The sequence below is a fragment of the Dipodomys spectabilis genome, unplaced genomic scaffold (assembly GCF_019054845.1).
Source record: "Dipodomys spectabilis isolate Male_0828 unplaced genomic scaffold, ASM1905484v1 ptg000032l, whole genome shotgun sequence".
NCBI classification, from domain to species: Eukaryota; Metazoa; Chordata; class Mammalia; order Rodentia; family Heteromyidae; genus Dipodomys; species Dipodomys spectabilis.
Genome location: NW_024870709.1, coordinates 30,220,227 through 30,245,004, shown reverse-complemented (window position 1 = coordinate 30,245,004; position 24,778 = coordinate 30,220,227). Strand labels below are relative to the sequence as shown.

General features: G+C 37.0%; 2 protein-coding genes across 8 annotated transcripts in view; one reads left to right on the top strand and one right to left on the bottom strand.

Annotated features, from left to right (window-relative positions):
- Dzip3 (DAZ interacting zinc finger protein 3) overlaps positions 1-11,168 on the bottom strand; it is a 74,056-nt gene extending 62,888 nt beyond the window's left edge. For 4 of the 6 annotated variants that reach the window (XM_042676795.1, XM_042676793.1, XM_042676796.1 and 1 more), the window contains exon 1: positions 10,966-11,166. The gene's annotated coding sequence lies outside the window, so the exon portion shown is untranslated. Of the gene's footprint in view, positions 1-10,965 lie in introns of all 6 variants that reach the window. The other 2 variants (XM_042676798.1, XM_042676797.1) reach the window with 2 other exon arrangements.
- A 107-nt stretch (positions 11,169-11,275) lies between these two features.
- Cip2a (cellular inhibitor of PP2A) overlaps positions 11,276-24,778 on the top strand; it is a 34,899-nt gene continuing 21,396 nt past the window's right edge. The window contains exons 1-8 of one of the 2 annotated variants that reach the window (XM_042676800.1): positions 11,276-11,568; positions 15,588-15,735; positions 17,673-17,785; positions 19,274-19,368; positions 19,753-19,849; positions 21,652-21,774; positions 21,897-22,042; positions 24,251-24,326. In XM_042676800.1, the coding sequence (XP_042532734.1) occupies positions 11,467-11,568; positions 15,588-15,735; positions 17,673-17,785; positions 19,274-19,368; positions 19,753-19,849; positions 21,652-21,774; positions 21,897-22,042; positions 24,251-24,326 (900 nt within the window). In that variant the 5' untranslated portion in view covers positions 11,276-11,466. Of the gene's footprint in view, positions 11,569-15,587; positions 15,736-17,672; positions 17,786-19,273; positions 19,369-19,752; positions 19,850-21,651; positions 21,775-21,896; positions 22,043-24,250; positions 24,327-24,778 lie in introns of those variants that run through there. The other variant, XM_042676801.1, reaches the window with a different exon arrangement.

Sequence of the window (24,778 nt, the reverse complement as noted above, 5' to 3'; positions counted from 1 at the left end):
TAAGTTTCACTTACATGTGATACTGTTAACCTCCCCAAATTGTGTAGATGAACATTTTGTAAAAACGTACTCAGAGGCCTATATCATTTAGAGGTCTAATTTGCCAAAAAGTTCAAAGACAGCTCAGGCAGGAAAATCTATGAGACTCATCTCCAATTAACCACTAGAAAACCAGAAGTGGTGCTATGGGCTCAAGTGGTAGAGCGCTTGTCTTGAGCTGAAGAGCTCAGGAACAGCACCCAGGTCCAGCATTTAAGCCCCATGACCACCATCAACAACAACAACAAAAAAGTAATGGGATAAAAACGTTTTATACATTTGGAAGTTGTGTGAATTGTTTAGACACATATATGCCTATTATAATATGAATGTATCATTCTTACCAGACCACTGCTAATAAAAAGCTCACGTTTCTGGGTTTGACATTTTAAAAAAGTTTTACAACTGCACATATTACCAGACTTCTAAAAATATTATTTCTAGAAAGACTACAACATTGAATTAAATACACTCCTGAAGTGTATTTACTCTAACAAGTCTATGCATCTATCAAGCTGAATCTGCCAGCTAGATTTTACCAAAATTTTGGCTTAAACTGGAGATGTGAGATGTTAGGCTCACTTTAAGACCTGAAAACAGTGAAGTATTTTCTAGAAATATACAAGCCATTTTGGAATGGGAGTTCCATTTAACCAAAATTTTAACTATTGTTTAATCTGATTATGTCTGCTGCATAATAACGGCCATTTTTTTTTTTTAATGTGGAAGGTTGTTTTAGTAGTTTGAGGCTACAATAACAAAGTACTATAGACTGGGTACCTAACAAATACTGATGGAGGACCTTTTTCTGGTTGCTTATTACTGATTTCTGGTTATATCGCATGTTCTGAAAATGATAGATTTCTAAGGTCCCTTTTACAATCAGAGTCTTGAGTGCTCTGTTCTTATAACCCAGTTTACCTCTCAAAGACCCCATCCCCTAAACCACTATGTTGGAGGTTAGGATTTTAACATAAGAATTTAAAGGGTAAGGATAAGGCTAGGTCATTGCATATGTGTTCTCTGGCTCCAGTATTCAATGTCTTTATTGTTCATGTTTGTGAGAATCAGGAAGATCAAAATGGCTAAGGTAATCAGGTCAAATTCAAGGGATAAGAAGTTGAACAAATAAGTTGTATTTAACTTCATAGCATGATAACAAAACAAACTTACCTGCCTTATAAAAAGATTGCTCAGGCAAACTTTAGGACTAATGAGTGATGCAAAAGTTATCAGAAAATTTGGTTTCATTTTTCTGCCTCCCCTCCCCAACCCAACTGCTATCTCAACTTTGTCACTTTACAAGCATCAATGTTAGCTCTATTTTGCAACTCAAGGTAAGAAGAGGCTTGAAATATATACCCATTGCCTCTTTTTACAAATCAATGTAGGACATGTGTCCGCCTAAAATAAAATTAGCATCTTGTCAGAAAGGTGAGAGTTCTACTCCCCTATGACCCAGCAATCCCACTTTTGGGCATTTACCCTAATGTTTACAAAAAAGACCACACTAAAGCTACCAGCACAACAATGTTTATTGCAGCATTATTTACCATAGCTAAGATATGGAACCAACCCAGATGCCCCTCAGTAGATGAATGGATCAAGAAAATGTGGTATATATACACAATGGAATTCTATGCCTCCATCAGAAAGAATGACATTTCCCCATTTGTTAGGAAATGGAAAGGCTTGGAAAAAATTATATTAAGTGAAGTAAGCCAAACCCAAAGAAACATAGGTCCCATGGTTTCCCTTATTTGCAATATCTAGTATAGGTATGAGTCAAGCAGAAAAAGTCAGAGAATGTGATGTTAGGAAAATGAACCCTCAAATATGTATTTTAATGTTTTTGTTTCTTTCATGCATGTGTTTCTAACGCATTTATAAGATTATTTCTTGGTTGCTTTGTATGTCCCTCCCCCACAGTGTAACCCCTGCTTTCACTATATTTGATGTCAGTATAACATGTGGAGGAGATGGGGACAAACAAGTCGTTTAAGGATTCAGGTGGACCTGTTGCAACAATGAGAAGTACAAAATGTCATGTCAAAACCAGCTTTACAATGTCGGGGGGGGGGGGGGGGGGGTTATGATTGGGTGGGGGGGAGGGGGGAGGCTGGGAAGGGAGGTGAAGGGTAAACAAAGGAGGAGGCTGCAATGCTTGGTAAGAAATGTATGCATTATCCTGCCCATGTAATTGTAACCCCTCTGTACAGTATGTTCTCAAATAAAATAAAATAAAATAAAAAAAAAAGAAAGGTGAGAGTTCTAGTTTTTGAGATAGTCTCAATATGTAGTTCAGGCTGTCCCCAAACTCATGTTCCCTCTTCCTCAGACTTCTTGTGTTGGATTTACTGGCTTATGCTACAACATTCTAACCTAGAATTTACTTTAAAATTCCAGATAATAAATTAGCCATTGTTCTCAAGTATTTAAAAGTCTGTTAAAACCACTTTTTAGAAATGTGGGTAGGAACAAGGAGATAACTAATATGCTACACCTAAGCCATCTCTAAGAGAAATACCTGAAGCAACATAGAAATGATTGTCACTGCAGTTAGAAAAGATGACAAAAGGAAAAGATGAGACAGGCAGGGAATGGACTCTTGTATGTACTTGGCCCTCCTACTACCAATGATAGTCTCCTTATCTTTCTCCTTCTCATTATACTCAGATAAGAAAACTAGCTGCTCACTGTAGGTACACATTCGTAATATGTTGAAAAAATAGTTTATGCTTTTGGTTATAATTTCTTTTCTACAACTATACGCATCAACTAATTTCTTAGGATTTTATCAGTTCCTATTTGCTGGGCTCTCTTAGCTACATTACCATATCCACCAGATAAACATCTAATCTTCACACAACTCTGAATAATCAACATTACTGCAACCCATTTAAAAATAATAAAACGTAAGGGTTGTCATTGTTAACAAATCAGTAAGAGCAGATACTCACGCAAATTGTTCTTTTCCATATGTTCCATTACTTCTAGTTTCGTGATTTTGGAGTTGGTAATATACACAAACACAATCACAAACAAAACCATTTACATGATTTATTAGCCAACAAATAATACAGTAAATATAATTAATCATGCGAATGATTAATTAAGAAGTCCAAATTTTTTGGTCACATAACCCTAAAGGAGCAAAAGAAGACTGAAAATACACTGAAACATGAAAATCAGTTCACTTATTAACTTTATAATGGTACTAATATAAAGAATGACAGAAAAAAATGTCCTAATATTTGTTTCCAAACCCAGTATATACTTTCATAAGGTCACTGATGTGTGCTTTACCTGGCAACAATTGTCCTAGAAAATGGTTCTGCACTGAAATTCAAACAACATGATCAAAATACTTGATGTACATATGAAAGTAGAACAATTAAATTTGTTGGTACTGGACAGAGATGAGGGAATGTGACAGACATGGACATGTCAAAATGAAAATCTTTGTACAACTAATTGATACTAATATAAAAATTTAGTAGAAGGGCTGGTAATATGTGGCTTAGTGCTAGATGCTTGCCTAGCATGCATGAAGCTCTGGGTTCAATTCCTCAGTACCACATAAACAGAAAAAGCCAGAAGTGCTATAGCTCAAGTGGTAGAGCACTAGCCTTGAGCACATAAGAGACTCAGGGACAGAGTCTAAGCCCTGAGTTCATGCCCAGGACAGGAAAAAAAAATAGAATCTATATTTTAAACAACCAGAAGCTTTAACATGAGCTTTAACATATGCACAGGACTTTACTTTGTACAAAGTAGGTGGGTCTTCAAGAAATAGTACTTATAATTAAAAATAACTGTACTCTAACTTAAAATGTCACTTTATCTAGAAAACAACTCATAAAACGTGTATAAGTTGTGTAAAAAATTTTAAAAAAATGAGATTTTGACTCTGGGATATATAAGAGAAGAAAACATCTACCCAAACTATCCATGACTTACACTTTTAACCTAGAGATAAATCCTGTGACAAATATGCAAAGAATTATTAGAAATTCTTTGGAGAAAGAAATGCTATAGTTTAACAAATCATTTAGAGCAGAAGTAAATTTTAATATTTGATAGTTGGTAAAGGTGTAAGAATATAGGCATAAACCATGTATCGACAGGAATACCTGAAAAATGTTTCCTTAAGCAATTTTATTCTACAAATATAATAGAGTATACTTACATAAATCTAGATGGCTTAAGTCATTCAACAGACATGGATTCTTGATAAATAGAAGAGAGTTGACACATACATGTTTATGAGACTGTATGTATGGCATGGCATACTGTTTTAAAGTAAACTTTTTATGAGTATTAGCACACTATAAAATTATAAACATTTTTTTCTTATTTTTTTAAATAGGTCATGGGGCTTGAACTCTGGGCCTGGGTGCTGTCCCTCAGCTCTTCAGCTCAAGGCTAGCATTCTACCACTTGAGCCACAGAGCCACTTCTGGTTTCCTGGTTGTTAACTAGAGATAAGTCTCATGGACTGACTGTGATCCTCAGATCTCCACTTCCTGAGTAGCTAGAATTACAGGTGTGAGCCACCGGTGCCCAGCTATATATATATTTTATAAATACATATGCAGTAAAATAATTCTCATCATTACTAAGTAGGTACCATGCATAATTTTATAGCTTTTTTTTTTATAGGATGTTGTTAGTTTTATTATACAAGCATAACCACAAACACAGTATTAATGTATTGCTTTACACACAGATGTCACTAGTCATAGGAATTCTGCAACTCTATTATGATCTTATGAGACTTTCATATTTGTGATCTATCATTGACCAAAAGGTTGCTAATGGCATAGAACTATAATTGTAACAGAAAAGTCTTTGCTTTTCAGGTTGTTGTTTTGTTTTGTTTTGAGTTGTTAAGTTATACAAATTTTGTTTCCTGGTTCTGTATAATATTAATATCTGAATGTTGATTTTGTTTGTTTTCTGTAGTGGCCCAAGTTATTTAAATGACTCCATGCTTAGATCTTTGCCCATTTTTACCACTGAATTTCTCTGCCTTGAGTTTTTGGAACCTAGCCACTAAGACTTGTTGTATTTGGTATTAATGCTTTCTGAAAAGTCTCTTAATTTTATACTTGGCCTTATGCCCTTACTAGATCATAAGTCACACATAGACAGGAAATCTCATTTTTAGAATATTTTTGTGTCCTCAATGCCTAGAACAGCACTTGATATAGTTTAAGTAGTAATTATTGGCTTAAAGAATGCTATCTATCTATTGAATACCAAAAACCTCAGAAGGCAGATATAGAGGAAGCCCAAGGGTTGATTAAGATTGACCTTAACACAGAGTCCTTCTTGGGTTCCTTCTGAAACCAAGATAGTAGGCTGGGCAATGGTGGATCATGTTTACAATCCTATTTGGCAGAATGACACAAGAGGATAACGGTTTAAGGCTAGCCCATGAAGAAAAGTCCTTAAGACCCCCCTACCCAGCACACGCACACACACGCACACACACACACACACACACACACACACACACACACACACACACACACACACACACACACACACTTCAACTCATAGCGGCACAGTAGCAGAACTCTATAATCCTATGTCATGTGGAAAAAATTGGGAGAATTATGGTTCCAGGCCACCCTAGGTAGAAAAATCCTCCTGACGCCATCTCAGTGAATTAAAGCTGAATACAGTGGCATAGTAACTAGAATCACAGCAACAACAGGAATCCTGGATAAGGAGAATCGCAGCAAGACTCTACCTCAAAAGTAACCACTAAAAAACAGGGCTGGAGGGTTGGCTCAAGTGGGAGAGGGCCATCCTACCAAGGCAAGGATGTGATAATGATAGGATAGTTATTTCTACATCACATAAAGGGAGTTTGATATCTTTCTTCAGCCCCAATTTCTTCTTTAATTATCAATAAGAAATTTGATTCTCTCTTCTAGAAGCTCCTGGATGTCTTATGAACACCTCAATATTAAAAACAGAACTCTAGTTGGGCATCAGGAGGCTGAGATCTGAGGATCACAGTTCAAAGCAGCCCTAGCAGGAGTGTCTGTGAGACTCCAATTAACTACCAAAAAGCCAGAAATGGCACTCTGATTCAATCAAAGTGGTAGAGTACTAACTTTGAGCACAAAAGCTCAGGTACAATGCTCAGGCCCTGAGTTTAATTCCCAGGATCAATGCATGTGTAAGCATGTATACACAATACACACACAGAGCCACAAACAATCCTCTCCCCACAAAATGTCTGAACAGAGGTACCCAACCATGTCAAATCTAGACCAATCTATTTCGGCCAACCCACAATTTTATGGGCAAGAAATAATTATTTCTGGTGTTAACCATCAAGTCTAAGCAAAATCCAATTAATACTCTAAAATTAGAACCAAGAATTGTAATACTTCAATCTTTAGTCACTATTCCTTTTCCCCTTTCCTCCCACCACATATTAACTCGCATATATTTGCCTGTTTGCCCTAGTTACTGTTTATATCTGTCAATAAAAAAAAATTTACATGGACAGAAAGTTTTATCTATTTAATTCATTGCTGTGTCCTCAGAATTAAAAAAAATACTCAAATGTTCATTTAAGTACAGGGTAGCTGAATGAACAATTAGCTTTCTGTTAGCAACCCTGGTATAAATCCCTTATTATAGCATTCAATATTCTACAAACTGCAGCTCTTTAAAGATCGTATTTCTTGTCTTCACTCATTCAACATGACTCAAATCATTGGTACAACAGATTGATACTTTTTATTTGATTATTCAGTACTGAAGAATTTCTAGAATTAGGAATTTCTAGAAGAGATAAAGGAATTAAACAGCCATAAAATTGTGGTGCATAAGATTGTGGTGCATGATCCCAAATGCCACTTACTTCCTTCAAGACTGCTACTGAACTATTACAGCAGGCACTCGAGTCTTTCATATTTCATCTTAAAATAAACATGCTCCTAAAACTTTTTTTCTAATAGCACTTACTTTGGTTTCCTAATAAACTCTAGCCTCTTTGACAAAGAACTGGCGCTCAATAAATATTGATACATGAATATATTTACCTGTCTGGTTAAAATGATTATATTTACTTTATGCATACATGTACACAAACCTAAAATTTTTTTTTTTTTTTGGGTCCAGTCGTGGGCTTGAACTCTGGGCCTGGGCACTGTCCCTAAGCTCTTCAGCTCAAGGCTAGCACTCTACCACTTGAGCCACAGCGCCACTTCCGGCTTTTTTCTTTTTACTTACATGGTGCCGAGGAATCGAACCCAGGGCCTTGAGCATGCAAGGCAAGCGCTCTACCACTGAGCCACCTTCCCAGCCCATACCTAAAGTTTTTTAGGGTAAAAATGTATACACTTGCGTGAGCTATTATTAAAACTCCTTGGCATATCATGATAAAAAAAAAAACTAAAAAAGAAACACAAAGAATAACAGGAAAGTAAACCTGCCTCTGGTAAGTAGAGGCTGAGCTAACATGGAAGGAGGATGAATATGGCTGAAGTGATTCATTTCATTTATGAAAAATAGAACAAAAAAAGCCTGTTGAAATTCTTTTAAGAAATGTGGGGGGGGGGGAGTTAAGAAAGAGTAGTAGGAGTGAAGTTGGTTGGAATATGTTTTATTTATATATACACACACACACACACACACACACACACACACACACACATATATGTATATATACAAATGTGTGTATGTATGCATGTCTATGAAGGCCTAATTGGTACAACTGATGTTGTACTTTTAAACAAATAAATAGATTCTTCAGCATAAAGCAAGTACTTTCTAGGAAAAAATGCAAAATGTAAATATATTAAGACTTCATAGGATAGAATAAAGACAAAGTAAAATTACTAATTCTAAAATAAAAGGAAAATAAGAATATAACAAAAGGCAAGTTGGTTTTTGAGAGTTGAGTAAAATCCTCTTAAAAGTCCAACAAAGGAAAAAACAGGTAACATTGCAATGAAAAGGAAAATTTAAAACTACAAAGATATTAAGAATATTAATGGAATACTTCATATAATGTTACAGCAACAAGATTAGCCACAAAAATAGTATGCTAAATATTTTATAATTAAATTTTTAAAATGTAAAAGCATTATCTGAACTATAGTCACAATAGAAATTCAAATATATCGTAATGCATACCACTAAACTGCTATCAGGCTTAATTTTATAAGCTAGATCAGATAATTACTATTATAATTCTCATTATTCCATCATTAAAAATTATGGAACAGTCATTTTTCAAAAGTTACACATAACCTATATTACAAATGGAAAAATTAGGGAAAAAAGTCACTAAAAACTCAATTAAGAGCATAAATATAAAACATCAGAAAATTAAAACCTGTAGCATAGCAAATCTATAGTTTATTATTACTGGCTATATGACCCTGACAAATTACTTCACCATTCTATGTCTGTCTTATCTGTAAAATGATGATCATCCTAATTTAGTATGGGACTGTTATAGAAAGTCCTTATAATGGTGCTTGTAAGTAATAGTTATTATTATTATCTAAGAACAGAAAGGCAACATGAGTCCCGAATTATTTTTAAGAAGGAAAACTAAATGCATGAATGTGAACATCTGTTAATAGTTAGCAGTGTTTTCTTAAACATGATAAAAATATCTAACACAATTCAACAACACAAATTATACTGTTTCAAAATACTGGGTTAATCTTTTATATTATTAAAGATACTCAATATTATCACTAGTTCTCATGCTATACAGACTACAATACCATAACCTGAGTACAATATTGGGAGATGAAATTATTAAAAATAATATATAGGTAAGACTGAGAACAAAATCATATAGAATGAAAGATTTTAATAGTTGTCTTAAAGATGTACCAATAATTGGTACATTTATGTTAGAAATAAGAACAATTTTTTTCTTTGTTTTTGTTTGTGGGTCTTGAACTTTGGGTCTGGGCGCTCTTCCTGAGCTCTTCAGCTCAAGGCTGGCGCTCTACCACTTGAGCCACAGTGCCACTTCTGGTTTTCTGGTGGTTTATTGAAGATAAGAATCTCACGGCCTTTACTGCCCAGGCTGGCTTTGAACCTCAATCCTCAGATCTCAGCCTCCTAAGTAGCTAGAATTACAGGCCTCAGCCACCGGTACCCAGCTAAGAACAAAAAAAAAATTAAAGCAAGTCTTGTCACAATAACAAAAGTTTTATAGTACTTAGAAATAAACTTAATGAGAATGGTACAAGAGTATATAAAATTTCATCCACCAGCAATTGTACCCTGAATACTATTAACTAGCTCAGCAGTATCTGTATCTTCTCAGAAACCTAGAAACTTGGAATCCATTCTACACTCCTACTCTCTTCATATCCAGTTATGAAGTCCTGCCTACTTACCCTTACAAGTAGTTCTGAAATGTTTAACTGTCATTCTACTTCAATTATCCTAGTTATTCTTTGTAAAGACTCTACTAAATAATTCTTTCTACTTTAAGTCCTATTCCTCACAAAATCACAGCCTATCCAGTTGCCAGAATATTCTATAATACAAAGTGACTAGACCAGTTCAAAAACAGAGATCATCTACCACTGCACTCAGGAGTTCAAGCTCAAGATTTTAGGTACCTAAGTTATTTGGACCAAGGATCAATTTCCTTTTCGGTTTTTGAGAAACTAAAAGTATGGCTCTGTGATTAGAATATGGAAGTATCATTGACTAAAGATGCCAGTGCTTCTCACAACTATAAACATACATTTTATATTAATTAAAATATACAGAATGAAGTGCAAAAATTAAGTGACTGTTTAAGTTAAATGACCCTTACATCATCCTCAACATGAGGCTGATGATTTATAGGTAGGTGACACTACCTTTCTTCACATTCCATTTACTATCACCTATAACACAGAGAACCCAATTATGTCAGTCAAGTCGATTCTTTACTCTGATTAATTCGACAATGGTCTTCAAGACCATCATATGATCTCACCTGTACAGTTCAATTACTGTCATCCTCACTAGTACCTAGTAGATTGTAGAATCTAAATGAGTGAACAATCCTGTGTTAACAGATTCTAGTCATCCTTTATGAAAAGACTGAAGCACTAGCAAACGGTCAAAGATACACAGCTAGGAAAGGCAAGCTATCCACTCTGCTATCACAAATGGTGCTGCTCATTTGTGTGGATTATAGTTTCTATTGAGACTACTTCCCTTTCCCCACAGTTCCTTCACTAGAGAGGATAGTTCCCATCTTCCTTCCCTGACTGGCAAACCCCTAGCCACACTCCAACTACGTTCACTAACTGCAGCATGGAATAATTCATGGACATGCATCAAGGAGCCCATCTAGGCTAATCCCCCCATTTTCACCTGACCGTCTCAAACTGACCAAACGTTTTACAAAACGTACTGATGCAAACATTTGCATCCGATTACCGACCACGGCTTCCCATGAAACTATTAGGCCAGCTACCCGATTTCTTAGTCTCTTCTTCCACCTGACTTTAAAGCTTTATTCCTTGTTGCATTATTATTTTAGACACAAAACTCCCCCAACCAATCAGTTACTGACTCACTCCGTTAAGGACACGGGCGGAATTTTATCTCTGATCCAAACCCGCCAACAAGTGCCATGTCCAGCATCCATCCACCAGGCCAGGCCGGACCCCGCACCTCGGGTGGGCACACACCCTGCGGGGCCCGGCCCGCCTGCGGCCACCGCACCCCCAGGAAGCGCTCACGAACCAGGTCTGACCCCCCGGCACTTGAAGGAGCTGCCGAACCCCCAGAGAGCCCGGGCTTTACTCTGAGAGACGCTCGTTTCTAGGCACCAGGGGGCGGGTGTCCTAGAGGTTTTCCCTTTGAAAGAGGCCCCGCCCAGGCCGCTTCAACATCCACAGCCCAAAGATTCTCTCCAGAAATCCTCACCGTTCTTAGACTAGGGGAACCGACCATTTCTCAGGTGGAGCAACGAGGCACCAACGAAAGCCCGGGCCTCTGGCATAAAAGCCGACGACCCTACTGGAGCCCACAGACGATCAAGGACCCCGGGCGCCTGCCTAACCGCCCCTCCACAGGTGGAGACCGAGCTCCGATCTCGCGAGATTTCTCCTCACGGATCTCAGGCTGAAATCTCGCGGCCTCTCGGGGGTCTGGGGGGTGGTTCAGGAGCGAGTGGCTTCCAACCCGACTCCACAAACCTGCAGACCTCGACCCACCCTGGGCCCACCCCCGCCCGTTTTAGAGAGCGCTCCGCTGGATGCCTAAGACTTCCGGTGCCTGGCCGGAACCGGAAGCACCTGAACTGGGGGGGGGGGTGGAGGAGGAGCAGGAGGCGGGGCCTAAAAGTCAAAAAAGCGCGGTGAAAGCTGGCTCTGAGCGGACCCGGGGTGGTGGCTGACTCCCCCGCGGCGGCCGCGGCCCTTTCCGATGGACTCCACCGCCTGCCTCAAGTCTTTGCTTCTGACCATCAGTCAGTACAAAGCCGTTAAGTCAGAGGCCAATGCCACGCAGCTTCTGCGACATTTGGAGGTGAGGGATTTCGGGTTCCGGCCAGACTAGCTTCATCGGCTCGTCGACGTCGGTTCTCGGGAGGGCCGGGGAGTGAAGGTGCAGCCCCGGAGAGCCGGGGCCGCCCGGGCCGCCCCAAGCCGGGGGAGAGCCGCGGCCGCCCGGGCCGCCCCAAGCCGGGGGAGAGCCGGCGCCGCCCCAAGCCGGGGGAGAGCCGCGGCCGCCCGGGCCGCCCCAAGCCGGGGGAGAGCCGGCGCCGCCCCAAGCCGGGGGAGAGCCGCGGCCGCCCGGGCCGTCCCAAGCCGGGGGAGAGCCGGCGCCGCCCCAAGCCGGGGGAGAGCCGCGGCCGCCCGAGACGCCCCAAGCCGGGGGAGAGCCGGGGCCGCCCGGCCGCCCCAAGCCGGGGGAGAGCCGGCGCCGCCCCAAGCCGGGGGAGAGCCGGCGCCGCCCCAAGCCGGGGGAGAGCCGGCGCCGCCCCAAGCCGGGGGAGAGCCGGCGCCGCCCGGGCCGCCCCAAGCCGGGGGAGAGCCGGCGCCGCCCGGGCCGCCCCAAGCCGGGGGAGAGCCGGCGCCGCCCCGGGCCGCCCCAAGCCGGGGGAGAGCCGCGGCCGCCCCGGCCGCCCCAAGCCGGGGGAGAGCCGGCGCCGCCCGGGCCGTCCCAAGCCGGGGGAGAGCCGGCGCCGCCCCAAGCCGGGGGAGAGCCGCGGCCGCCCGAGACGCCCCAAGCCGGGGGAGAGCCGGCGCCGCCCGGCCGTCCCAAGCCGGGGGAGAGCCGCGGCCGCGCTGCTCGCCCCCGGCCCGGGAGGGACGTGGCCCCCCTGGACTCCCTGAGCCGCGGAGATCCGGGGCCGCCCTGGACGCCCCACGCCCGGGAGAGACGGGGGCCGTGCTGGTCGCTCCCAGCTGTCTTCTTGAACTGGCGAAGACCCGGGAGTCGCGAATGGCCGAGCGCCCACCCAGGCCGGGACGAGGGTGGGGACCCTGAGGACGGGGAAGTGTGGGCTGCATGCACTCGCCTTCCTCCGCTCCTTGTTTTGCTTATTGATAGTGGACAGTTGTGCTCGGTTTTGCCCTAAAGAAATAATCGCAGCGCTGGTTGCCTGTGAACTGGGTTCCCTGTGTTGAATTCGAACGTGAAGTTGTCATTCCAGCTTTCTTTGAATTAGGAAGCCACCACCCTCAATAACTCTATGTGCACCTGATCCTATAACGTGATGCTTATCTAAATGAACTCCAAGAAGTGGGAACAAGAGGTGCTTTTTTTTTGATTCTCCGATTTGCGGTTCTTTTTGTTCTCTTCGTTTTTTTTAAATTTTTCTCTTTTGTAGCTGTTTTTGATTTCTGTACCCTTTGTCTTATAAGTAAGTTTATCTAATTTGGGGAAGGGAAGAGGAGGCACAGAAGTGGTGGGACAAAAGGTGAACTAATTCAGCAGCGATATTTATTAGTCATTATGTAGGAAAAGAAAACTGGGAGAAAAGGAAGGGGTGACACTATTTTTTTTAAAAATGTACTCATTACCCGAGTTATGTAACTGTAACCCCTCTGTGCATCACCTTTACAATAAAAAAAAAGTAACCATCCTTGCTAGTAACCGTAATCTTTTCGATTTGCCAAAATATTTCCTTGACAGTTTTAAATTAAATAATTAAATAGGGAGAAAAATTATTCCTTGTGATTTTTTTCCCCTTGATTTAGACTGTTAGGCTGTTAATCATTTGCTGTCATTTCTCAGGTGTTCCTGGGATTCAAACTATCATAAACTTTGGTGTCATAAAAAAAAAAAAAATTAAGCCCAGGAATAAATACATCCATTCTCTCCCTCATTTCCCTCTCTCAGTATTAAACAGGATGTTGAAATATATTCTACTTGTTACATCGACCCTATAAAGCTAGTATATCAAAAACAGTCAAAAGAGTTCTACTAAGATTACTTTGTTTATTGTACATCAGTCTTCAGGGAAAGGAATATAAATTTTTATATTTATTCTCTTAAGCTCTTTGATGCTTTTACTACTCTAGGGACCCATCTCCTAAGAACATTTTTTCCCCCTCTTTTCACTTATTACCTTGTTAAAGGCCCTCAAGCCGTAAGGTGTTAACTGCTGCATTTTTAAGGCTTTGCATCTCTTTTAGGATAGATAGAACATGTGAACTCCAGAAAGCAAGAGATAAGCAGAATCTTCAGTTTTAGGAATTAAACCCTTTAACACTTTGAAACATTCCCTTTCTTTGAAAACAGTTTATTTGTATTGCTCATGGTGAGAACAACTTCTGAGGATACAGAAATGGTTATTGTGTGAAAAGAGATATTTTCATTCTTCTGAACTTGTGCTTCTAAACTCCGTCTGTAGCCTTGGCTGCCTTATGTTTGGTAGAGCGAGGCTGAGCTAATTTGTTTCTTGATAATGGTGTTTGACTGCACTAAACTTGAGACTAGTGATTGAAAATTTAGTGATTAAAAACATAGATTGAGAAAAAAGACTGCCTGCATAGCAATTCCACTTGTGCTCCTGTATTGTGGCCTCAATTAACTCATGTATAAACAAAATAGTAGTACTCATCTTACAGAGCTATGAAGGTGAAAGGAAGTAATGTAAAGTATCTCATTCAAGGCTACAGTAAGTTGCATTAAAATAATTATTATTGTGATAAATTATATTTGCATTAAGACATTGTATGTAAGTAAAAGGAAAAATTGTAAAGCAGTTTAAAACTTTAATTCTATTTTTATAATTACTACACATTATATAATACATACATGAAATATTATGTTTACTATGTACCTTATTAGGTATAGTCCTGTAGAGAAATCATATATAAAACAGAAAATGTTTAAATCATGTGGTGAGCTACATGTACAATAAGCAAAAGAGCAATGTTCAAGAGGCTCACTTTGGTTTACTACCCCAAATATCTATTAGTGTCTGTAATTTCATCTGTTGAGTTAATGTTTAGTCTTAAACTCTCTCACTCTAACAATATTACTAAAACACGTAGTACTTAACACTAATGCTTCAGATTCATAGAAGAAAAATTAAGAATGAGAGAACAGAAGAGAGCTAGAAAAGGAAAGATCAGGAGAATGCTAAAACAGTTTGCTTAGTCCTGACCTTTTAAAATATGCATTTACAGCAGATTTAGTGTAATTCTAAAATAATCTCTTTACCATTTTTGTAGAAAAAGATAATAATTCAGTATAAAACATTTGTAAAATTCATAGTAATTGTCAACTGTTTTTGCCCTTTTTAAATTTTTTTTTTATGACACGGGGGTTTGAACTCAGAGGCTGCACTTGCCACGTGAGGCATTCCTCCAAACCCTTTTTGCCTTTATTTATTTTTCATATAGGGTCTCACTTTTTGCCTGGGGTCAGCCACAGACTGAGATCTTCCTACTTCTTCAGACTGGGATTACAGGCAAGCATCAATATACCTGGCTCTGGTTTTTACTTTGTTTTTTTTTGTTGTTGTTGTTTGTTTTTTTCTTTTTTAACTTTCCTCTTTTTTCTGTCTCTCATCTCTCCCCTCTCCTGGAATTTTAAAAATATTAATTATAGTTTATCCTGGCTTCATTCTAAAAACTAGATTACTTTTATATTTTTTCTCCATAATCTCATAGTTGTTGAACTCATTCCTTCAGACGGAGCTGTCATATAGTTATCCTTTAGGATTCTTATTCTTTTCCTCAAAGAAGGTGAAATGAATGAGTACATTAGAATTCATTTTTAAAATAAACATTGGCTCTAGTGAATTTTTCTTTTTTATACTAGTAGTAGGGCTTGAACTCAGGACTTAGTGCTTTACCACTTTGAGCCACTACTCCACTTTTGGCGTTTTTTTTGATGGCTAATTGGCTGGAGAAAAGGAATGTAAACTGAAATCCAAGCATTTAATTAGAAAGTGAGTAATTAAGTAATCTAGAAAAAGATTGTGTGAATTTTCCAAAACTGACAGTACCACTTTGGAAAAAACTGAATTTTTTATTTGCAATATAGAAGTAAATTTCCAACTTTAACACATTTTAATGATCATTTTACAGGTAATTTCTGGACAAAAGCTCACACGACTGTTTACATCAAATCAGATTTTACCAAGTGAATGCTTGAGTTGCCTTGTAGAGCTACTTGAAGATCCAAATATAAGTGCTTCACTCATCTTAAGTATTATCAGTTTGCTGTCTCAACTAGGTAAGGTACTTGGTGGCACTTGGTGTTCTTTTTTTATCAGATTTTGCAAGATTCTAAATTTAATATTTTTAAAAATTCTGATTTAGTTATAGAATCTGTTGGTTATTCACATTTAGGAGATTTCTAAAGTGCTGAACTTTTAAGAATTGTTCTATTTTCAAAATCTACATATTATGAGTCTCTTAATATATGGTAATATTATATATGTCGTTTCTTAAAATTATTCAACGAATCCAGTGTATACCAAAGATTCCATGTTCTATAGAACAGAATGTACGGTAGAAAATACTGTGCTACTTTTGAATTTTAATACAAAACTATGTACATGGAATATCAGTATTACATGTTCCAGTCAGCAGATCATAACTACTAATTAAGAGATTACCTTTCTGTGATAAACTACATTGAAGTTATACATAAAGATTGTTTTTTGTTTTTATCATGATTAGTTTTTATATGTCCACTAAATAGTCCACTTTTGATTTCCGAGCAAAGAGGAGTGAAATGTGTGTAGTTACAATATTAAAATTAATGTACAAAATAATCTAGAAGGATTAATCTGGAGCAGCATTTCTCAATTCAGTAAGAGAGAGAGGAACTTTGTAAATCTGTGTTGTCCAGTAGAGGAGTCATATATAGCAAAAAAGCATATCAAGTATTAGAAAATACCAAAGAACTAAAGCTTTAGTATTAAATAATCTAAATTTAAATAGCCACTCATAGCTACTAAATTAGCTAGCACAGATACAGAGGACAAAATAACATGACCCTGGATTTTCTGTTAATTTTTTTTTCCTGTACTGGAGTTTTAGCTTTGGGCTGGTAGTTGTTAAACAGGCTTAGTGTTTCTTGAGCCAAGTCGGTGGTGCTTTTTGTTATTTTTCAGGTAGGGTATGATATTTAACCAGCACCAGTACAATCTTCCTCCTTATGGCCTTCAGTGGAATAGAGGCACTGGCCACCCCTTGCTTATTGTTAGATTTGGGCTTTTCCTAACTTTTACACTGGGCTGGACTCATAATCTGCCTCCCATGTAGGTGGGTTACAATGCCAGAAGTGCCATTATGAGCCATTATTTACATTGCCATCAACCTTCCTCATCATTTTTATTTGGAAGATAAAATGTCATTAAATGGTTTGGTATACATCCTTCCAGACACTTTTTTCAAAAACTATTAGTTTTTGATCTTTGGTTGGTTGATTTTAGTACAAATAATTAAGTGGTACCAAGAACTAGAGATTTATTCTCATATCACTATCTTTACTAGTAGGGAATGTCACTTATTCAACCATTCTCCTACTGTTTTTTCCATGAACATTTTTTTCAATGAACATTTTCATGTTTCTGTTTGATAAATTCCCTGTAAAACTTGCAGATCATTTTAAGATTTGGTAGCCATTATAGATATTTCTAAAAATTGCTTTCCACAAACTTTTTCTTTCAACAAACTTCCAAGAGTGGATATTAGTCACTTCCAACCTTAAATGTATTTAAAAATTAGATTATTTTTAAATTAATTTGTTTTTTTATTTAGGTAATAAGACTGTATGTTGTAAAAACATCAAGGTTTATTAAAAAATAAAAAAGTCAAAGTAGTAATATTGGTTTGTTTAGCCAGGATCTTACTATACGTCTAGGCTTACGTCCTGCCTCAGGTTCCTGAGGGCTAGGATTATAAGTATGCACAGCAGTGCTCAGCTGTAATCTTTTAAAAACAAAATTTCTACAAATACACTGGAGCAAGTTTTTTTTTTCTTTTTTAGTCTACATAGAAAAATCACTTAAATGTATGAATAGAGAGCAGTAATAAAATGCTGTGTTTTCATAATACTTTATTTTCCTTAATAAGTATAAATGAATTAAAATTATTTCCTTTTTGTTTATGAAGACCATATATAAAAATGATATCATTTCTGTCATTTTATTTTTCTTAAAGCTGTAGACAATGAAACGAGAGACTGCCTTCAGAATACATACAATCTGAATATTGTGCTAGCAGGAGTAGTTTGTCGGAGCAGCACTTGCCACAGTGATTCAGTATTTTTGCAGGTATACAGACTCATAGTACACTATCACTTTTTATCTGTTCCTCTTTCCTTATTTTTAGATTTAAATTGATATTTTTTTACAAACTACTAACTTACAGTGTATATGATGGTATCCCATGACATGAGATAGGCACCGTTTTTAATCACTAAATGTGGGTTGGATACAGAGTACTCTTTAAAACTTTGTGGAGAAGGAAATAACACCCATACTGCACCGTTGTTGATTAATACAGATCAAATTCCTAACCATTTTAACTCATAAACACATATTTCTATATTTTGTAAATTATTCATATCAAAGTTGTAGATGTTAATTACAACTTGACTCAATCCGTTGAAGGAATGGTCTACAAATATTAAAGCTATGTTTATAGTGTTAGTACTAAGGCTTGAACCCAGGGCCTATGTACTGCCCCTTGGCTCAAGACAGTCATTCTACCACATGAGCCATCTCTATTTCCTATTTGTTTATCTCCATTTCCTATTTTGTTTAGTATAAATTAAAAGCTCTTATGTCAAGTTGAGTCTAAAATGTAATCACTTTGAAGAAAAATGTTAGCTGGGCGCTGGTAGCTCACGCCTGTAATCCTAGCTACTGAGGAAGCTGAGATGTGAGAACTGCTGTACAAAGCCAACCCCAGGCAGGAAAGTCTGAAAGACTCTAATCTCCAATAAACCACTAAGAGAACTAGAAGTGGCACTGTGGCTCAAGTGGTAGAGCACTAGCCATGAACTGAAGAGATGAGGGATAACACCCAGGCCCAGATTTCAAGCCTCTTGACCGACAAAGAAAAAGAAAAATGTTACTAGTAGCATACAATCTTAGAGATGTTAGAATGTGAAAAATATTTTAACATGAAGTTTTATATTTTAACATTAAGTTTATTTTAACATTCAAGTTTCACGTCATTAAGTGATGACCGTATTAATCAGCTTTGTGTTGCTACATCTAAGTACCTGAGGAATTTCAGTTTACTCACAATTTTGGAGGTTCATAACTATGGTGTCAGTTCTGTAAATGCCCCTCTGGATGTAGTCACATCATGGCAGATAGCACTAATAGGAAGGAGAATAATCAGATTTTGAACCAGGAACAAATCAGACCAGGTTTGCTTCTTGGGAAGTATTTCATGCTTCCCTTGGTCTCTGGATCTTATAGAGGTTCCATCATTTCCACATAACCTTACCCTGTGAGTTTAGCCCTTAATCAAAGTAAACCCTTGACTGGGCACAGTTGAGCCACATTCAAGCCATTGCAATGACTACTATGTTTGAGATAGAGTGTGTGGAAATGTGACTACAGACAGGAACTCTAAGGTTTTTGGTACTGCTTTGTATATGATTATAAAAGCTAACTCAAGAAGTAGCATAGTTCTTGCCCTAAACTTTGCCTTCTAAAATGGTAACATGCAGAAAATATTTATAGTAGTTTGTTTTTGTGAACAAGCAGTATTTTTTCATATATTTATAATTCTTTTCTTATTCTCAGTGCATTCAACTCTTGCAGAGGTTGACATATAATGTCAAAATTTTCCATTCTGGTTCCAATATAGATGACTTAATTACATTCCTGATAGATCATATGTGAGTATGCAATCAAGTTTATAATCAGATAATTTAGTGATTGATTTCTAAACTAAGATCATGTGATAGATGAATTCTTACATCAATGTTTTTTAATTTATTAAAAAGTTACTCCTTTTAGATGATTTCAAGGACATGCTTTTGCTAAGTAACTTTAATTTTGTAACTACTATTGATGAAACAAAAAGATTATGGCAGAAAAGACATGAAAATGAATAAGATAATTTGGTTTCAAACATGAAATATGTATTATTATTTAGGGTACAAATGCTAGACTTCTTTTGTATATAATTTAAATTACTATGTCATTTTGATTGATTTAGAATAAACTTAATATCTTTTGTCTTTTATTTTTCTTTAAATACACCACCAATGTAAAATAAGTCAGTCCTCTGAAGATGAATTAACAATGCCTTGTCTGGGATTACTGGCAAATCTTTGTCGACATAATCTTTCTGTTCAAACATACGTAAAGACTTTGGTAAGAAGATTACTTATTTTATGGTTTTCCTTTTGTTTTGGTTTATAGTGGATTTTATGATTAAGAAAATTTGTATTATTTTCTTTAAAAATTATTTTACTTACGACCTTTCAGCTGACCCATCAAAAGCAATGTAGAGACTGCCCTGTAAGTAACTTGCATTCCTATTGAAGACTGTAAGAGGTATTACAAATAGTGTTTTCTGAAACTTTTCCCTCTCTGTAACATCCCATTATTCATCACAAATAGTCATGTGAGAATTGCTAAGCTATTGTATACCTAATAGAAGGTAAGCATGCCATTGACGGTCTCATTTATGTCATCCTTGTGTTTTCACAGTTAGCGGTGCAACTCTTCTAGAAAGACTCATGAACAAGTATCTAGTTTCAAATTCTAGTACTTACAAGTCAGGGCATCCAAATGAGCTTAATTGAGCCAGCTGTGCAGTATATAGAATTTAAACTAAATATTATTTAATTTGTTGTACTGGTAGATTTTTTTCTGACCTTGTCTTATTTTCAGATGGAGCCTATTTTGTGCCAGGGAAGTGTTTGAAAGGGTTTATAGAAAGGAAGAAAGTTGTGTGTGGGAAGGGATATGGACATGTATTTTTTCTTACTGAAAAAAAAAAAAATGCCTATTTAGAAAACTTTAAATATGACAAAGAATAAGTATTTGTTCATTATTACCTATCTATACTAAAGTCAGAAATATATGAAAGCAGCTGTGTTACACACTCTTAATTGATGTCTTAAGCCCATATTGTGAAAAGTAGCTTCTGCCTCAAAATGTACAGAACAAGGCACTCTAATTGACTGAACCATATCTTCCTTCTTTCACCATAAAGTTCCTCTGTACAGTTTTTTATTTTTATTTTTTTTTAGTTATGTATATTTTTATATGTTTTGTTTTCTCTGTGATGGAGTTTGAACTTGGACTTTCATACTTTCTAAGCTTGAGCCCTTTGGGGTTTTGAAGTTTTCTTTTTGTTTTTTGTTTTTTGGCTCATTATTTTTCAGGTAGGATTTATAGATTTCCTAGGTCTAACCTTTACCATGATCCTCCTAGTTATGCATCCTTGTAGCTGCAATCACAGATATATACCACCATACCCACCTTATTTTGGCTGGGCTATCCCCTTCTTATTATCTCTACCTCCCAAGTAGCTGGAATTACAGGTATAAACCACCTTACCCAGCTTAAGTGCTAAAGCTTTTGCTGCAATGTTTAAATAAGCACTCATTCTCTATTCTGAATGTTGATACCATGACAACTGTGAAATATTTATTGCAAAATGAGACAACCTAGTAAAAAGTTACCTTTTATTTGGACACATTTATCATAGCCATTTTCTTTTTCTAGGTGCTATAATAAGTGCTCTTTGAATTAATTTACCTCTGTTCTAAACTTTTTATATTTTCTATTTCAATGGAAAATTGAAAATAGTTGTACAATATTTGAACTACCTTAAAATTTTAACTATCTTTCAGTTTAATATGTATGTTTATGTGTATAATGCATGCATCTTGATCAGAGTCAACCCTTACCAGTCTTAATGCTTCCTATTTCCATTTTCTTTTTTTTAATTTCATTTTATTATAAAGATACTGTACAGAGGGGTTACAGTTACATGAGTCAAGTAATGAGCACAATTGTTGGGCATTGTTTACTTCCATTTTCATATAGGTACAACAATTATTTGTTTAGAAGAGTTGATGATTAATGATCTTATCTATTATATACAGTACATACTTTTTAAATCAGAATATAAAACATAATTTTTTCTAATTTTTTTCCCTTAGAACAATGTGAAATCCTTTTATCGAACTCTTATTACATTTCTAGCTCATAGTAGCTTAACTGTGGTTGTGTTTGCACTTTCAATATTGTCCAGTTTGACACTAAATGAAGAAGTAGGAGAAAAGGTAAATGATTTTTTTTCTATATCAAGTTAATTTGAAGTTTAAAGATTATTGAAGTTTTTTTAATATAGAATGGTATCATTTACATTTTATTTATAATACATTTTTTCAAATTTTCTTTTAAGCTCTTCCATGCTCGAAACATTCATCAAACTTTTCAGTTAATATTTAATATTCTCATAAATGGTGATGGTACCCTAACACGAAAGTATTCAGTTGACCTATTAATGGATCTCCTTAAGAATCCTAAAATTGCTGATTATCTTACCAGGTATGACTCACTTCAGCAAACTTAGAAATGTTCCTTTTGTTGTTTTTTTTTTAAGCTAAGCTATGAATTGGAATGTTGTGATGGTTTTATTCCCATTCTTTTTCTTTTAGTATTATTATTATTTTATTGTGAAAATACTGTACAGAGGGGTTTCAATTACATGGGCAAGATAATGAGTACATTTCTTATCAAGCATTGTAGCCTCCTCCTTTGTTTCCCCTTCCCTTCACATCCTCCCTCCACCCCCCCTCCATCCTCTTCCCCCGCCCACTCTTTTTCTTTTCTTTTCCTGAACTGAAACACTAAAATGTAACTTTAAGGGTGCTTGAGTGTGTGTGTGTGTGTGTGTGTGTGCGCGCGTGTGTGTGTGCACACTTAAGTCTTAGATTAGTAAGATTGTATCATTCTATAAAATGTAGACATCTTGAAATCAACTAATAATTTTTTTTTCCAAAAAAACATGATTTTTTGCATCTCAAGTTTAATTTTCCCATTGCCTAACCTACATTGTAGTCCTAAATTATAGAACTATTGAAGTAGTTTCAAAGAGTTAAATTGACCATTATTCACAAAGAAAAACATTTACTAAACTCCTACTATCATGAGATTACTGGGAGAGAATGGAGTCTTGGCAGTATGAGAATATAAAAGTAGTTCTTAATAGTTAAGAAAGAGCATCAAGGCTTAAAAAATAAAGCTAAGGACAAGGGCAGAATTAACCACTATGGTATGAGTAATTAAAGTCTTACAAAATCAAGGAGTAACACTATCATTTCACTTCTTTTATCTGTCCCATCTTTCTGTGAGCTTCACACTACCCATGAATGTCTATCCTGGCTGCCAAGATAGTGCTAAATAGTTTTGAATTAGACTGATTTTTTTTTTTAACAAACCCAGGTAATTCTAACATACAGAAAAGCATGAAACAAGCCTCTTTTTTGCTTTTTGTTTTTCCTTGTTATGGGGTTTGAACTTTAGGCCTGGGCACTGACCCTCAGCTTTTCAGCTCAAGGCAAGCGCTCTACCACTTGAGGCAAAGCACCACTTCCAGTTTTCTGGTGGTTAATTGGAAATAATAGTCTCACAGCCTTTCCTGCCTGGGCTGACTTTGAACTGTGAACCTCAGATCTCAGCCCCCTGAGTAGCTAGGATTAAAGGTGTAAGCCACTGGTGCCTGCCTGTCTCGTTCCTTTTACTTATAAATATATGTAACTTTCAAGTCTTTAAAAATATTTTTTTTATTGCTTTAAAAATGAATATCCTAATTTTAACTCCAAACCAGAATCTTGGCAACTTCTCAACTCCCAACTTCCCATAAGACTCAAGTCTGGTAAACCTCACCTAATCAGGTCTTCTCTGCCAAATGTAGGTTGGATAATCATCTTTGGTTCTATAGCATCCAATATGTTAATCCATTTTATAATTTTTCTTTCCATTGCGCTATCACTTTCTCTCTGTTTCCATCATTAAATTCTTAGCTCTGTTTCAAGGTATCATTCTGATTCTATGATGCACTAGTCACATAGAAAATAACATGAATGGTACCTCTTAGGGTTGTATAGCATGGTTGTGGCTGCTACTATATTTAAAGAGCCTAATTTCTGAGAACATTGAGGGAGTGACACAGATCATGATGCATTGTATTCATAAACTGCTTTGTTATAAGGCACTTTCTTTGTACAACTACTTCAAGATAATTTTTTAAAAAAATTTTAAAGACCCTGCTTGACAATTTTAGTTTTTTTTATATAAATAAGTAACTATGTATTCCTGTACCCTTGAATTTTTTAAAAAATTGAACACAGTCTATTAAGACATTTGACAGCTGATATACTAAAAACTTCCAAGATGTAATTTATTGTCACCTGAGTAATTGTGCTTTCGTAAGTGAATAAGCTACTTTATATATAACATGGTGGTAAAATACATTCCAGAATTAAACACAGATAGTTCCCAACTTCATGAACTTTCAGCTTTACAAAAAAATGGTGCAAATGCCATATACATTTAGCAGTAACTGCTTCAAATAGAAGTTTGATCTTCTGGGCTTGTGATACATAGTACAGTACTTTCCCTGATGGGCAGTGACCGTAAGTTGCGCCTTCCAGCTAGCCATGGATTGTGATGATCAGTAGATTAACTAAATCCATTTGTTATATCAGATTTGTAATTAACATTTTATGATACACCTTTTTATTTTAAACCTAGATATGAACACTTTTCATCATGTCTTAATCAAGTATTAGGTCTTCTTAATGGAAAAGATCCTGATTCTTCTTCGAAGGTATGTAAAACTATGATAAGTTATTTTACAATCTTAAAAAACTAGTGTGCAGAAAAGTTTTTTAACTGCACTACTCTCTGAATATTACAAACCAAACACAGTTGTATGACCTATATTGAGATTAGAATCCTCTACATCCCTACTGATGCTTCCTTTTAATCAACACCTACTCTTTTCTGACCTCTTCTATTGCAAAGATAAATGCTATGCTGATTTCTAACAACATGTAGCTTTGTTCTAAGTCTAAGTTTTGGTAAGTGAAATCATATGTAATCTTTTGGGCGTCTTAAAAACAAAATGCTTTTTCAACATTAGGATGTGAAATTCACCTGTGTTTATATAACTTTTAGATCTTTTGTTTATGAATATTGGCTATTAAGAATACTTATATTTTTCTACTTGCCTTGGTAAGCTTATGAATATTTTGTTTTACCTGTGTAGCTAGGATTGCA